At 40.7% G+C, this 16,106-nt stretch overlaps 1 protein-coding gene across 1 annotated transcript in view; it reads left to right on the top strand.

Moving 5' to 3' along the window:
• Nucleotides 1–16,106, top strand: part of IGSF21 (immunoglobin superfamily member 21) — a 404,960-nt gene that overhangs the window by 290,794 nt on the left and 98,060 nt on the right. Inside the window, exon 6 of the mRNA XM_063436808.1 lies at nt 11,518–11,989. Within this exon, the coding sequence (XP_063292878.1) occupies nt 11,518–11,989 (472 nt within the window). The remainder of the gene's footprint in view (nt 1–11,517; nt 11,990–16,106) is intronic.

The raw sequence follows: 16,106 nt of genomic DNA, 5'->3' as shown, positions 1-16,106 counted from the left end.
GGAACATCTGCTCGCACCTGATGCTTTTCTCCAGCAAGGTCACAGCCGTCCCCTGACAATGTACCAATAGGTGATGTAAGGATAAGATCTGTGATGCTACAGCTGAAGGCAACATGGGAGAATCAAAGGATCCCGTGTTGGGAACAATTGGCAAAGTGCAGCAAGACAGTGTGTATAAACGCATTTTTTTTGTAATGATGTGCAGGGTATTTTAGCTCGTATGCATGCACTTTAGTAACACCTAACTTACGAGCTGCCCTAAATGGCTACCTACCTTGCCAGGCAGCTTGTTACCGCATTGCATATATGCAGCAGGATGGCATGCCCTCGCTATGGACGTGTCCAGTTGTTGGATGCAAACCCACCAGCTAGTCACAATTACCCCTCGTGACCAAAATCGCAGAACACACTTGGCTGGTTTGGTTTTTGGTTTCTTGAAATGTTGGAAGGATGCCAATAAATTCGGTTTCAAATCTGGCTCTTTTTCCAGTCTAAATATTGCAAACTTTTTATCATCTCAGCCAAACTCACTTTCACTTCAGTATGTTATAATAAGGCGCCCCGTAACCGATGACGAGTGTGATGAATGCATTATGCATGGTTTTCATTAAACTCACTTCAGACCTTCATGTTGCATTTTTAATAACAGCATATAAGTGTGCCAGGACACCTAAACTTTACTATAAAATGAGGTACAAAATGCACGATTTTATTTTGCAATCTAGTTGTGCACAAAGGCAGACATTATTTTTTTTCTTTCAAAACATCACAAACTAACCAAAACGCATGCCAAAGGGCAGGGCCGGACTGGGGATACAAAGCAGCCCTGGAAAAAAAAAATCTATGCCAGCCCCATAAGTCATTGCGCCATATATTGCCGTATGTAATATGTAAGGCAATGTCTTGCCACCCCAGATGGTTGAGTAATATATATATATATATATATTTTTCTAATATATAATATTGGTCCTTTTAATTTAATAATACATTACGCATACTCACATGCAGTGTTTACATTGCTTCCTAGTGACACCTCTAGTGACAGTCACTCAGACAGTCACCAGAGGTTCTTCCTGTGTCAGTGCTGCACAGCGTGATTGCACAGTGTGCAGCACCTTTGCAGCCAATCCTATGGCAGAGCATTGGATTGGCTCAGATCATCATGCTTGATGATCTCAGCCATAGAGGCAGGGCCAGTCGAGGGGAGACCAGCACGGCGTGGGGAGAAAAAAAAAAGGTGAGTAAAAACACTTTTTAAATACACACAGATACACCATGACACAGACACACAATGACACAGACACACACAATGACACAGACACACACACACACGATACAGACACACACACACGATACAGACACACACACCATGACACAGACACACACACCATGACACAGACACACAATGACACAGACACACACCATGACACAGACACACACACACACACCATGACATAGACACACACACACACACACACACACACAATGACAGACACACACATAATGGCACAGACACACACATAATGACACACACACACAATGACACAGACACACACATAATGGACACACACACACCATGACACAGACACACACACACACACACCATGACACAGACACACACACACACACACACACAATGACACAGACACACACATAATGACACAGACACACACATAATGACACAGACACACACATAATGACACACACAATGACACAGACACACACATAATGACACACACACACAATGACACAGACACACATATAATGACACAGACACACACACAAATTGACACAGACACACACAATGACACAGACACACACACAATGACACAGACACACACACACACACACAATGACACATGCACACACACACACACACACCATGACACAGACACACACACACATACACTGACACTGACATAATTACATATTTTACCTGTTGGTGACCGGCTGGGTGGGCTAGTGGACGCAGGGGGAGGTCTTCTGCTGGCCGCTGGCTGGGGGAGGTCTGCTAGCCGGCGGCCGCTGGCTGGGGAGGTCTGCTGGCCGGCGGCCGCTGGCTGGGGAGGTCTGCTGGCGGCCGCAGGGGGAGCAGGCTCTTCTGTCTCTGCTCCCCCGCCCTCGCGCGCTAGCAAGAGACCGGCGCCGGAATATGATGTCATATTCCGGCCCCGGTCTCATTAAGCTGCGTGCGAGGGCGGGGGAGCAGAGACAGAAGAGCCTGCTCCCCCTGCGGCCGCCAGCAGACCTCCCCAGCCAGCGGCCGCCGGCCAGCAGACCTCCCCAGCCAGCGGCCGCCGGCCAGCAGACCCAGCTGTCTGCCCGGCCCCAGGTGCCGGCGGCCCACCGGGAAATTTCCCGGTATCCCGGTGGGCCAGTCCGGCCCTGCCAAAGGGACAATATAGGCTTTAACAAAGGGAGACGGGGGGCAATATGGCTAGCATTAGGGTCTGTGTACATCTGACATATCTCTTGCTCACAGCGATGTTAGACGTTTCCTTGGCGTGCTGTTTCTTTATATTTTATTTTGATATTACTGTAAATCACGCTGACATATGGACGCGTGGAAAACAGAGCTGAATATATTTCAGAAAGCAGAATTTTTTTTATCACCTCTGCATCCAAATTGGGGGCAATGTTTACGCCCCCGAATCTATTCAAACATATCCAGCAAGAATCAGAATTATGGAAAAAATTAAAAAAAAATTTGACTCTACAAGGCTGAATTTATCGGGTGACAAAAGCAACCCTTTAGTGAAAAAAAAAATCTTGAAAGCTCATTTTATTTAATGGAGCTGATTTATCAAACAGTAGGGGTTTCTTGAAATATTTTGACAAGCCAGTGCTATAGGAGAAGTTAGAATGCACTTGCGTTCTGAAATGGTGTATTTATTGCCTTCATTCAATATTACCTGTTTGTTTTTTTTAAATAGTCCTAGAGCAAGATTTGCATTCCTGCAGCTGGAGTTGATATATTTTTTCCGTAAATGATTGTAAGAGTCGCCTCTAAACTGATGTGTTGACGCAGTGCTTTATGGAGTAACAATAAATAAAGGAGAGCATTTTAAAATGAAATGCAAATACTGGGTAAGGATTCACTGCCCAAATTAAATAGAGCGAAAGAATTGCTCACCAACTAGACTACAATTCCTATCATGCACTCTTAGGCTGTCAGATACAGTTGCAAGAAAAAGTATGTGAACCCTTTGGAATGATATGGATTTCTGCACAAATTGGTCATAAAATGTGATCTGATCATCTAAATCACAACAATAGACAATCACAGTCTGCTTAAACTAATAACACACAAAGAATGAAATGTTGCCATGTTATTATTGAACACACCATGCAAACATTCACAGTGCAGGTGGAAAAAGTATCAATCTTTTGAACAAAGGTTTAAATCTGTCTGTGAAAGAGATCTGATGCTAGCACCCAATCAGATCACCGTGTCAGTAGGTACCGTCAGTAAACGTGGCATGTTGCTTTGTTGCCAGTACTCACGTTTCCTTTCGGGGCAGTTTTACCGCCTGGCGCGGTCTTTACAGCATGTTTTGCTGCAGTAGTAAAGACTTCGCCTGATGTGAAGATGCAATCACACTTTCCTCGTTTCCAGCTGCACTTTGTATTTCTGGATTCAAATTATAATTGTAAATGAAGGCGAGCAGAAATAAAAGGCAATTATGTATCAACGGCTATATGAATATTCCAGCACAGCTTCTAATATGTATCAAGCATGAGAGCAGCATAGAATGTGCAGATACAAGACCAACCCGCCTGTATCAGTGCATTACGATGTCTATACTAGTTCAGAATATTATAATAACTTTCGTAATTGTGACTCGTACCCCAGTTTCATCAAAATTGTGTCTGGGAGTCTATGAAGTGCCATGATGGCTCTAGATGGTTTCATGGACACTTACAGATGTGTCAATGGTACTTTCCCGGTGACCTACTCGACTCACCTGTATAATTTCATGTAGTAGAACGAGACCTGATGGAACATTATCCTGCTGAAAGCTTCCGTTACCTGGGGGAACATTTCTCATTGAAAGCAGCCCCTACACTGGACCATCACATAACCAAATGTGCAAGGTACAGATACACCCACTAGTGGATAAAACACACTCTTAGTGGGTAATGGATAGAAATCTAAACAATTACCCTTGAACTTTATGTATTGTAGATAAGGACTCCTCCAGGTCCTCAAAACGATATGAAAAAGATAAATCAACAATACAATAATAACAGAAAAAAACATAGCGTGATACTGTTATAATAAAAGAGGGAGTGGAAATGTAGATAGTTATTCACACTCACAAACCAAAATTGATTGTAGGCATATCATTAAAACGGTGGATATCTCAGGATAGATGGAACGTCATGGTATACATAGAAGGAAACAAAAAGGCATAATAGTGAAGAGTATCTTGATAAAATAAACACTTTAATGATAGAGCACACTTACAATATTGAAGTGGACGGATTTAAAATACACCAGAGTCGTATGGACGGTCATGCCTGCACACAGATGGACTTTTTATGCCCCTGAGGAAGTTCAAGGACGTTTGAACGAAACGCGTAGGGCTGATGCATAGTGTTTTAGAGTTTTTATTGTTTTTTATTGTTTGCTGACAGTTTTTTATGTTCTGGTTCTATTGATCCTGTGATCATGAAACCGGCTTATTTTACATGCCTGCTTGCCACTTCAATATTGTAAGTGTGCTCTATCATTAAAGTGTTTATTTTAACAAGATACTCTGCACTACAGGGAGTGCAGAATTATTAGGCAAATGAGTATTTTGACCACATCATCCTCTTTATGCATGTTGTCTTACTCCAAGCTGTATAGGCTCGAAAGCCTACTACCAATTAAGCATATTAGGTGATGTGCATCTCTGTAATGAGAAGGGGTGTGGTCTAATGACATCAACACCCTATTTCAGGTGTGCATAATTATTAGGCAACTTCCTTTCCTTTGGCAAAATGGGTCAAAAGAAGGACTTGACAGGCTCAGAAAAGTCAAAAATAGTGAGATATCTTGCAGAGGGATGCAGCACTCTTAAAATTGCAAAGCTTCTGAAGCGTGATCATCGAACAATCAAGCGTTTCATTCAAAATAGTCAACAGGATCGCAAGAAGCGTGTGGAGAAACCAAGGCGCAAAATAACTGCCCATGAACTGAGAAAAGTCAAGCGTGCAGCTGCCAAGATGCCACTTGCCACCAGTTTGGCCATATTTCAGAGCTGCAACATCACTGGAGTGCCCAAAAGCACAAGGTGTGCAATACTCAGAGACATGGCCAAGGTAAGAAAGGCTGAAAGACGACCACCACTGAACAAGACACACAAGCTGAAACGTCAAGACTGGGCCAAGAAATATCTCAAGACTGATTTTTCTAAGGTTTTATGGACTGATGAAATGAGAGTGAGTCTTGATGGGCCAGATGGATGGATTGGTAAAGGGCAGAGAGCTCCAGTCCGACTCAGACGCCAGCAAGGTGGAGGTGGAGTACTGGTTTGGGCTGGTATCATCAAAGATGAGCTTGTGGGGCCTTTTCGGGTTGAGGATGGAGTCAAGCTCAACTCCCAGTCCTACTGCCAGTTTCTGGAAGACACCTTCTTCAAGCAGTGGTACAGGAAGAAGTCTGTATCCTTCAAGAAAAACATGATTTTCATGCAGGACAATGCTTCATCACACGCGTCCAAGTACTCCACAGCGTGGCTGGCAAGAAAGGGTATAAAAGAAGAAAATCTAATGACATGGCCTCCTTGTTCACCTGATCTAAACCCCATTGAGAACCTGTGGTCCATCATCAAATGTGAGATTTACAAGGAGGGAAAACAGTACACCTCTCTGAACAGTGTCTGGGAGGCTGTGGTTGCTGCTGCACGCAATGTTGATGGTGAACAGATCAAAACACTGACAGAATCCATGGATGGCAGGCTTTTGAGTGTCCTTGCTAAGAAAGGTGGCTATATTGGTCACTGATTTGTTTTTGTTATGTTTTTGAATGTCAGAAATGTATATTTGTGAATGTTGAGATGTTATATTGGTTTCACTGGTAAAAATAAATAATTGAAATGGGTATATATTTGTTTTTTGTTAAGTTGCCTAATAATTATGCACAGTAATAGTCACCTGCACACACAGATATCCCCCTAAAATAGCTATAACTAAAAACAAACTAAAAACTACTTCCAAAAATATTCAGCTTTGATATTAATGAGTTTTTTGGGTTCATTGAGAACATGGTTGTTGTTCAATAATAAAATTAATCCTCAAAAATACAACTTGCCTAATAATTCTGCACTCCCTGTATTATGCCTTTTTGTTTCCTTCTATGTATACCATGACGTTCCATCTATCCTGAGATATCCACCGTTTTAATGATATGCCTACAATCAATTTTGGTTTGTGAGTGTGAATAACTATCTACATTTCCACTCCCTCTTTTATTATAACAGTATCACGCTATGTTTTTTTCTGTTATTATTGTATTGTAGATTTATCTTTTTCATACTGGACCATCACAGCCTACTATAGACACCTGAATTATATCCTAGATATTCCATAACTGGGAAATATTACAAACTGGAATTCATCAAACCCTTCCATCCATCTCTCCCCCTCCATAGTACCCTCCTCTCCATGTCCCCTACCCCATCTCACCTATATCCTAGATATTCCATAACTATGAAATATTACAAACTGGAGTTCATCAAAACCTTCCATCCATGTCTCTCCATTCATGTTACCCTGCCCTCCATGTCCCCTACCCCATGTCCCCTATATCCTAGATATTCCATAACTGGGAAATATTGCAAACTGGAATTCACCAAACCCTTCCATCCATGTCTCTCCCCCCTCCATGTCCCCTACCCCATGTCTGCTATATCCTAGATGTGTATATATGTATCACAAACTGGAATTCATCAAACCAGGAAATAGTTATAGCAGTTCTCCAGTTTCCCTTCATTAGTACAACTTATTCTGCTGTTGATTCACATGAAAACTCTTTATTGAGAGACACCATACAGAGCTCCTGCTCTCGACACCATCCAACCAGCATGTCTTTCGCCTGATATCTCAATTAATTGAGGAACACATGATACATTTTGTCGCATTCGCAGCCCATCCATGATCAAGCATCTTTCATCTATGGAATAATCTTTCCATCCTACCTACCAGTGATTAAATGGAACATTTAAAAAGTATTTTCTGTCTCTGAACCCCCCTCCTGTTAAGTAACACATGTGTCTGATCAATCTGTCTTTTTGAAGAAAAACATCTTTTGTCTTAAATACTTTACACATTCGTTTTAATAAATTCATCTTTGATCAATATAAAAGCGCCACGGTATACCTATTTCACAGATGGCTTTACAGTCCAAACTGTATTTACATTTTAGATGGCAGTTAATAGATAAGGAGTATTGTAAAATCAGTATCGACCAGTCCTATTTTGTTTATCATATCTCTCGATTTAATCTCTTTTTATGTTAGAGGGAATGTAAAATGATTACCAACAGTATTATGATAGTTTCAGCAACCTGCTGACATGTTAGATTTCTCAGATTAGTTTTCATTAATCACCCAATAACCTCAAATTCCAATGTTAGTTTGCACTAAGCAGACTAAATACTGATTTATAGCCAGCATATATATATATATTTGATTTACTAAGAAGATTAGAATGCACCTGAACTTTCTCAAAATCTTTTTCAATTATTCTATCATGATAACTACATTAGTAAATAGAATTAATGTGAGCAGAGTCTTAGGGCCGTATGCATCAAGTCTAAGTGACGGAAATTCTGGGACACAGTACTAATTGACTAGCCACTGTGGAAACCAGTAGCCCACTTTTTCTGTCCTAAAAATAGTTGGTTATGATAAATATAGTTTTCTCCAAGGAGAAGTATACTTTATTTACTATTTAGGAACTTTTTATTGTCAGTTGACCATTTAGTTTTAAAAACATTAACTGCTATGGGGGTTCAGTAATCCTTGTTCCCTTTATTCTTTCCCTGGTCTGATGGGGAGGCTGTGTAAATCTATGTGTGGCCCCAAAAATGGACCCTTTACACCCAAAACACCCAAAACACTTGCAAAACCGAACATTTTGGCAACTAAGCATTTACCAATAATAGCATCCAGCTTCTTTTACATAGTTACATAGTTACATAGTTACATAGCTGAATAGAGACTTGCGTCCATCAAGTTCAGCCTTCCTCACATATGATTTTTGCTGTTGATCCAAAAGAAGGCAAAAAAACCCAGTTTGAAGCACTTCCAATTTTGCAACAAGCTAGGAAAAAAATTCCTTCTTGACCCCAGAATGGCAGTCAGATTTATCCTTGGGTCAAGCAGTTATTACCCTACATTGAAAGATTATATCCTTGAATATTCTGTTTTTGCAAGTATGCATCTAGTAGCTGTTTGAACATCTGTATGGACTCTGATAAAACCACTTCTTCAGGCAGAGAATTCCACATCCTTATTGTTCTTACAGTAAAAAAACCTTTCCTTTGCCTTAGACGAAATCTTCTTTCTTCTAGTCTAAACGCATGGCCTCGTGTCCTATGTAAAGTCCGGTTTGTGAATAGATTTCCACACAATGGTTTGTATTGGCCCCCGAGTATATTTGTATAATGTTATCATATCCCCTCTCAGGCAACGTTTTTCTAAACTAAATAGGTTTAAATTTGTTAACCTTTCTTCATAGCTGATATGTTCCATTCCTTTTTTTTGTAGCCCGCCTCTGCACTTTTTCTAGTGCCATAATATCCTTCTTTAGAACAGCTGCCAAATATTCATATTCAATATGTGGTCTTACCAGTGATTTATAAAGAGGCAAAATTATATTCTCGTCCTGAGAATGAATGCCCTTTTTCATGCATGTTGCGCTTTTTCAACGATATTGAAGATGGAAAACTCACTTAGGTGTAGAATTTTGTGCTATTTTCGTCTTCATTTTGCAACTTGTTAAGCTTGTTCCCACTATTCAGTTTTGTTTATAAACCTGTTAGATAAAAGGCTTTAGGCTGGGATTTGCTCATTTATATTGTTTTATGTATTTAAAAATATTTTTAAAAAATATATAAAAAAAAACAAAAACAATGAGCTTATATTTAAACTTGCTGCGTTTGATATAAATCCACAAAAGATTTTAACGTCTCTCTGGGGATATCTCACCAATCCCGAAAGTCAGCTGGCAAAGACCTCCGATCATCAATAGTTACATAGAGCCATGCGCGTCCTTCAAGTCAGCCTTCCACACATCTGTTTTTTGCTGTTGATCCAAAATGAATTGCCCAGGTTAATATGAAGTGTTGCTGCTTGATTAAAAACATTATTTTATTTATCAAAGATATCGAGATCTTGCGCTACGAAACACCAGTGAGTTAATATGCCTGATGTCTGTTTGCACAGAATATTTATAAAGAATGTTGGATTAGTCAAAGGATGTTTTTACTGAAGCGGCCGTTTCAGTCCTACTAGGGACAGATGCTTATTTGTCATTTTAACCATGATGCAAGATCACGTCGTTGCAATATCTGAATAAGAAGGGAAATAAACTAGCAACTGAAGCCACAAGTTATTTTTATTTTTTGGCAAAGCAGCTGTAGTCTTCACAGCCGGGGTTTATGGAAGTTTTATTTCAGCTATAAAGTCCGAAATGAAAGGTAATTTCTCATTAAAGGCAGAGAAGCCAAAATGAAAGAATATCTAACTTAGAGAATTTTTCCAGTCCGGGCTATTTTGACCTTAAATTTGAAATTCATTTTAAATTCTCACTTCAGTCAATAATCATGTTAGTGACACATAAATAATAACAGAATGAACATTAAAGGGACACTATAGTGTTAGAAATACAAAGCTGTCTTGTAAAACTATAGTGACCCTCTGCCCCTGCCACCCCTCCCCACCTGCAACAATCAAAGGGTTAAAAATCCTTTAAACACTTACCTGTTTTAAGCGCTAAGGTCTCACTGCGCTGGCGCCACCTCCTCTGACATCGGCAGGCACAGTGGGCCTTCCCCCAGGAGAGCGTTGAATCCATGCTTTCCTACGAAGATTTGAAAAACACCTTGTTTTATAGAGTCAAACTCCGTGAGACTGCAGGAAGCGCCCCTAGTGGCTGACATTTACTAGAGGCAGTCTTAGCACTGCAATGTCAACATGGCAATTTCAATAAAACAGCAATGCTTTATATTGCCAGGTTAAGGGGAAAGGGACACTGCACCCAGATCACTTCAATGAGAGGAAGTGGTCTAGGTGCCTGCAGTGTCCCTTTAACACACATGTTGTATAGAGCGTCACTTTAAATGTAAGTGTTCCTGTAGGATCATGACCCGGTGTCAATCGAGTACAACCCTTGTTTGTGTAGATATAGACAGATTTTATACCAGCATGCTGTACCCTCCCTCTTGTCTCTGACTAATTAGACATTTTCCAGCATTCTGCAAATAAAGTGGCTATAATGAATTATTCAGAGGTAAAAAAATATAAATGTCATGACACGAAAATATTGTCTGAATTGCTACTGCGGTAAGGACCAACAACTATGGCTTCCAGAAACGGACACTAAGATACTGGGTTTATAGGTTATAGATCGGGGTACGATGAATCTGTTTCCCTCTGCTGAGCATTATTTGTTAATGAAGCTGTGTGTTATAATGCGGTGAATCCGGTGCTTGTTAATTTGCAATGCTTTTAAAGGTTGATCTAAAATTGCTACATTATTTTATTAAGATTTTGTTGAAATTATTAGGGACAGAGGGTTTGGGACCAAAGTATGGATTCTCCCTCCTACATAGGGATTTATGGGAGGTATTTGTCAGGATACCTGGGACATTAAGCAGCGTTAGCAGTGTGTTTGCCAGTTTCCCGGCAGTCTGCTCTCCTTGTATATATGTCCCACTTTATGGCCACGCACATCACCAATAGCACCCCCATGCTGTTTGACCTAGACTATGTAGATATGTAGCGAATTAAACAAGCTATTCCAAGTCTAGTTTGGGAACAAGCAGAATATGAAAATGTTTCCAGTTTAGTTAATTTGTCCTAAAATATCCCATTTCCTTATCAATCCCAGAAAACTCGTAGCTTAGTGAATAGCCCTGCAGGTGGAATTTTGCATGACGGGTGCACTTTCAGTCTGATATGAATCTCTATGCCCTTCGTCTCTGCTTTTTGCAGAATATGCAGGATGTGTCTGTGTTTACAACTAAATAAGATTAATGTGTATTTACAGTGTGACATCTTCACTCATTAACCTAGCATTTAATCCGACACCGGGGCTCGCTGTTATAAATATTTAATCCATACTAGAGGAGTGTGTTCATTGTTCCTGAACTTACCATCTAATTATGCAGAGAGACTGATAGACACCGTCTGACTAGAATTCATTGCTACCCGCAGTATCAGCTTCCTCGGCAGGCAATGCATGGGTAAAGTAAACAATGGTCTGGGAAGAGGTTGGGAGTAATTTTCCAAATATGTTTTTCTTCAGGTTTCATTCAAGAGGGACGGGGAATTTATTGAAGTTGTTCCAATGGCAGAGCCCCCAGCTGCTGCAGCCGGACTGATGGCCATTCGGGCGTCAAAGAACCTACTTAATCGGGATATGGATGACACTAAAATGCAAAAATCCCTTTCACTGCTGGATACAGAGGAGAGGGGGCTGAGTCCTTTCACTGAAAAACCTTTCCGAATACACACAGGTGACCAAGGACCTATGTCCATCCCTGTGACGGAGGCCATCCCAGAAACGGTGGTCAGTCTAGAATTTCCGCGTTGGGTTCACAGTACGGATCCTGCTTATTTCTTCCACCAAATGCATCTTCCAATGAGTGATGGGACAGTGGAGGTTCGAGCAATGCTCACCTGGACTTTAAACCCACAAGTAGATAATGAAGCTCTGTTTAGCTGTGAAGTGAAGCACCCAGCACTCTCCATGCCTATGCAGTCTGAAGTTACACTAGGTAAGACTTTCTCCATTCATCATGAGCTGCACTTGTTCAGTACAATATAAGGCCACCACCAGTGTCGAATGTCTTATGATAAAATACACAATTCTCTTAGGGGCCATTTATACATGGAGACATGTGGTGTGTTTACATCTGTATACACCCACACACTCACATTTATCTACACACGTACCTTCACACAGATACACCCACACTTATCTATACACATACCTCCACACAGATACACCCACACCTACATACACACACATACCTCCCCACAGATATACCCATACTCATCTACACACTTACCTCCACACAGACACACCCACAGACCTAGCTCCATATCCACACGCCTAGCTCTACACAGGTACATTTACAAACCTACCTCCACACACATTCATCAACACACATATCTCCAAACACATACATCCAGACACCCACAGTCCTCTACACACAACTCCACACAGATACACCCACAGACCTACCTCCATACACATACATCCACACACCCACATTCAACACACACATCTCCATACACATTCATCCACACACCCACATTCATCAACACACCTTCCTCCAAACACATACATCCATACAACCAGCTCCCCACAGATACACCTATACACCCACATTCATCTACATCCATACCTCCACACAGATACACCCACATTCATTTACACACATATATACAGATAGCCACACACATACCTCCACCTAGTTCCCACCTATTTACATTTTTATCATCAATTTCCTGAACACAATAGAAGCTCAGGGGACTGTACTGTTTATTCCCGATGTAAATATGACCACGCGCCAGCACCTTGTAGGTCAAATTATTATGTTTTATCTTCTTTCCAACACACATGGCAGCCTGGCTTGCAGTCATTTGTTTGATGTCTGACCCACATACCACTGCAGATCTCACAATGTCACCATTTTATTAAGTTGCTCTGCGTTGGTGTAAAAGTGTAATTGTTTTAACAGCTGTGAAACGGTATTGGGATGACTCATTGTATCCAAAATAATGTATTAAAACAAAGATTGGTGCGAATATGTGCAAAGCTATTTGGACAGTAACGTGGTTCTACCCAACACTTTCATTTGTTTGTTTTAGTGGTTTCTAATATAACACTTATCTAAACGTCTTGCAGGGTTATTTACTGCGTTCTCATGTCAGATATCTTGTATCTGTTAGGGAATAACCCTGTCTAGGTTTTATCCTGCTTTTACATCACACTTGCTCTGTGCTTTTTTATTTTACAGATTGAGACATACTTTTTAAGTGATCCGAGTTTATTTTGTGTTTTTAGTAGTTTTGCACATATTGCTATATCATATCATGTCCTTCATCTGACATATGAGAAACGTGTTGACAGTTTTAAAGCCTCACAGATGGCGTACGGTTGAATAATATAATGTTGGCACGTGCTATTTCTCCTAAAATGCAGTAATGTTCTGTGAATTTGTCTGTGTTATTTATTAAGCTTTTTGAAGAAATCACATTTAAGAACGTATTCACTGCGTATTATCGTGAATGGGAAATTAGGTTTGAATTTGTGACGTTTTGGTGCTGATCAGGTACAATTTAAAAAAAAAATACATTCAAAAAACAAAAAAAAAGTGTATATATATATATATATATAAAAGCTGTTTAACTGTTGGTTAGAGATATAGCCATATTAAGATCACATTATTACACTACAATTCTCGCCATCTTGTAACTGGCATGAGAAGTCGATAAAAAAGTAACAAATACCAATTCTGCTCCTTCGTCCAGAGAGCGCGGGGAAAGTGGGAATGAAATCACCTGATCGTAAATCTTGTTAGAAATTGCACAATTAGTTATTTATGGCCCCCGTTGTTGATGCTGAATAAGGATTTTCTGCATCATATTTAATGGTAGAATAAGCCTAATTAGCACAGATAGTCTGCAAATGACTAATTATAATGCACAGTTTTCAGACATTTAAAGGTTGGAGTAACAAAGTAACAATATTGAGCTTTACTCGTTCTGGTTACTAGGAATGGTAAATTCCTTGGTTTCTACCCAAATTCTGTATATTAATGCGTTTGTGATAAATATAGCAAGGCAAAGGTCAGCCTGTCTAATGATTTAGACAGGGCTGTGTCTAGCGTCAATCCATATAGCCCTGGACCTGCCTGGGAAGCCACCGGCTTTGGCACATCATTAGGAAAAAAGTCTTTTGTCGATGCCTAATATTGGAAAAAGAAATGGCAGATCCTAAGTACAAATAAACGTATGGCCCAGCCATGGGGCACAGGAGTATCCCCTCCTACCCAGCCTCGCAGGGGGCTGTGACAGTTTAGCACAGGGGTGCCCAGAAGGTAGAACTCCAGATGTTTTAGAACTACAACTCCCATGATGCTTTGCGTGCCATTAGAATTCTTTTAGAATGACAAAGCATTATTGAAGCTGTAGTTTTAAACCATCTGTGATCTACCTTTTGGGCACCCCTGGCTTAGCATGTTTGAACTGTTAGGTATTATCTGAATAATAATTCCTATATGCTGAGATATGTAGCATGTAGATAACTGTATGTTCGTCAGTCAATGGATTGTGAAGCATCATTTTGTAAGGTGTCAGCCCAGCCTGATGACGTGAACGTAGCGCGGGTATCTGGATAAATCAGATAATGATGTCTTTTAATGCTTGCCTCGCGAGTACTGGCGTCCCCTCTCTCTCAGCCGTCCTTGGTGGAATTGTCCCAGTACTAATGAAGTTTGTATGCAGATCAAGTCGCTTGGTTTCATTCGTTTACAAACCATTAAGGTTAATGTGCTCCTTGTTTAAAGAAAGTGCTGGATTAATAGAGTGCACGGAGGGGAGTGCTCCCGTAAAAATCACAGTTTATTATTTCTATGTAAGGTCCTGAAAGGAGACCGGACTGCAAGACGTGTTTGATGAATGGGGGCAGGGGGTGAAACCGGAGGGAGGAAGAGGAATTGATGTTTGTAGAGTGAATTGTTGTAAGCATTATACAGCTCCCTATTTATTATAAAAACAATGCAAAATGTACAATATCAATACGGATAGGAAGGGATCCTCCAGGCACCAGCACTACTACAGCTAATTGTTGCGGTTCTGGTGCTGTGAGTCTACGTTCCTGCTTCTGCTTGGAAAATGTTCTAGAACGGTTTCACAGAAAACAAGATCAGGGTTTCCCTAGCAGTAAAAGTCTGCTCCCCACAGCCAGAATATTTACAACTAAATAATATGTCCTAAGCTGTGCAACCACAGATGTCGGTGTATATCTGTGTGTCAGTGTGTATCTGTATGGATGTATGTATATATATATATCTTTGTGTATGTGTCTATCTGTGTTTGTGTATCAGTGTGTGTGTGTGTCGGCATGTGTATGTATCTGTGTTTGTGTATCAGTGTGTGTGTTGGTATGTGTGTGTGTATCTGTGTTTGTGTATCAGTGTGTGTGTGTGTGTGTGTGTGTGTGTCGGTATGTGTGTTTATCTGTGTTTGTATGTCAGTGCATGTGTGTGTGTCTGTGTTTGTATGTCAGTGCATGTGTGTGTATCTGTGTTTGTGTATCAGTATCAGTGTGTGTGTATGTGTGAGTATCTATGTTTGTATGTCAGTGTATGTGTGTGTATCTGTGTTTGTGTGGCAGTGTATGTGCATATGTGCTGAGTATTCAAACACTGCATTCCAACAATAAAACTGCATATAATCAAAAACTGCATCAATTGCCAACACTACACACAAATACACATTCACGCACAGCTACTCCTTACAAAAACATGCTAGCATTCAAACACACAGACACTGCTCACAAATACAGCCCTGCAACGATGGGCAAATGGAGAATCCCCAGCTGGCAAAGCATCATGGGAGTTATACGACAGAGAATCTACCTTTTGCCCAACCCCATGCGCTGCGAGGAGAACCTAAAGATTCCTTGCACAAGGGCCCGTAACTGATCGACTCGCCTCTGACCAAAATCTCCTGTCCCCGAGCTTTTCATAGATCAGTGAAGCAGAAATTTTATTCACAAACAGGCTGTCATGGTTATTCACTAAAGACCCCATTCTGTCCGAGCAGACACAATTCTGTGAAAATGGCAAAGTTTGAATATAAATGGCAATTCTCATATTTACT

The sequence above is a fragment of the Pelobates fuscus genome, chromosome 11, assembly GCF_036172605.1.
Source record: "Pelobates fuscus isolate aPelFus1 chromosome 11, aPelFus1.pri, whole genome shotgun sequence".
In the NCBI taxonomy this organism is placed as follows: Eukaryota; Metazoa; Chordata; class Amphibia; order Anura; family Pelobatidae; genus Pelobates; species Pelobates fuscus.
This window is presented reverse-complemented; position numbering and strand designations above follow the sequence as displayed.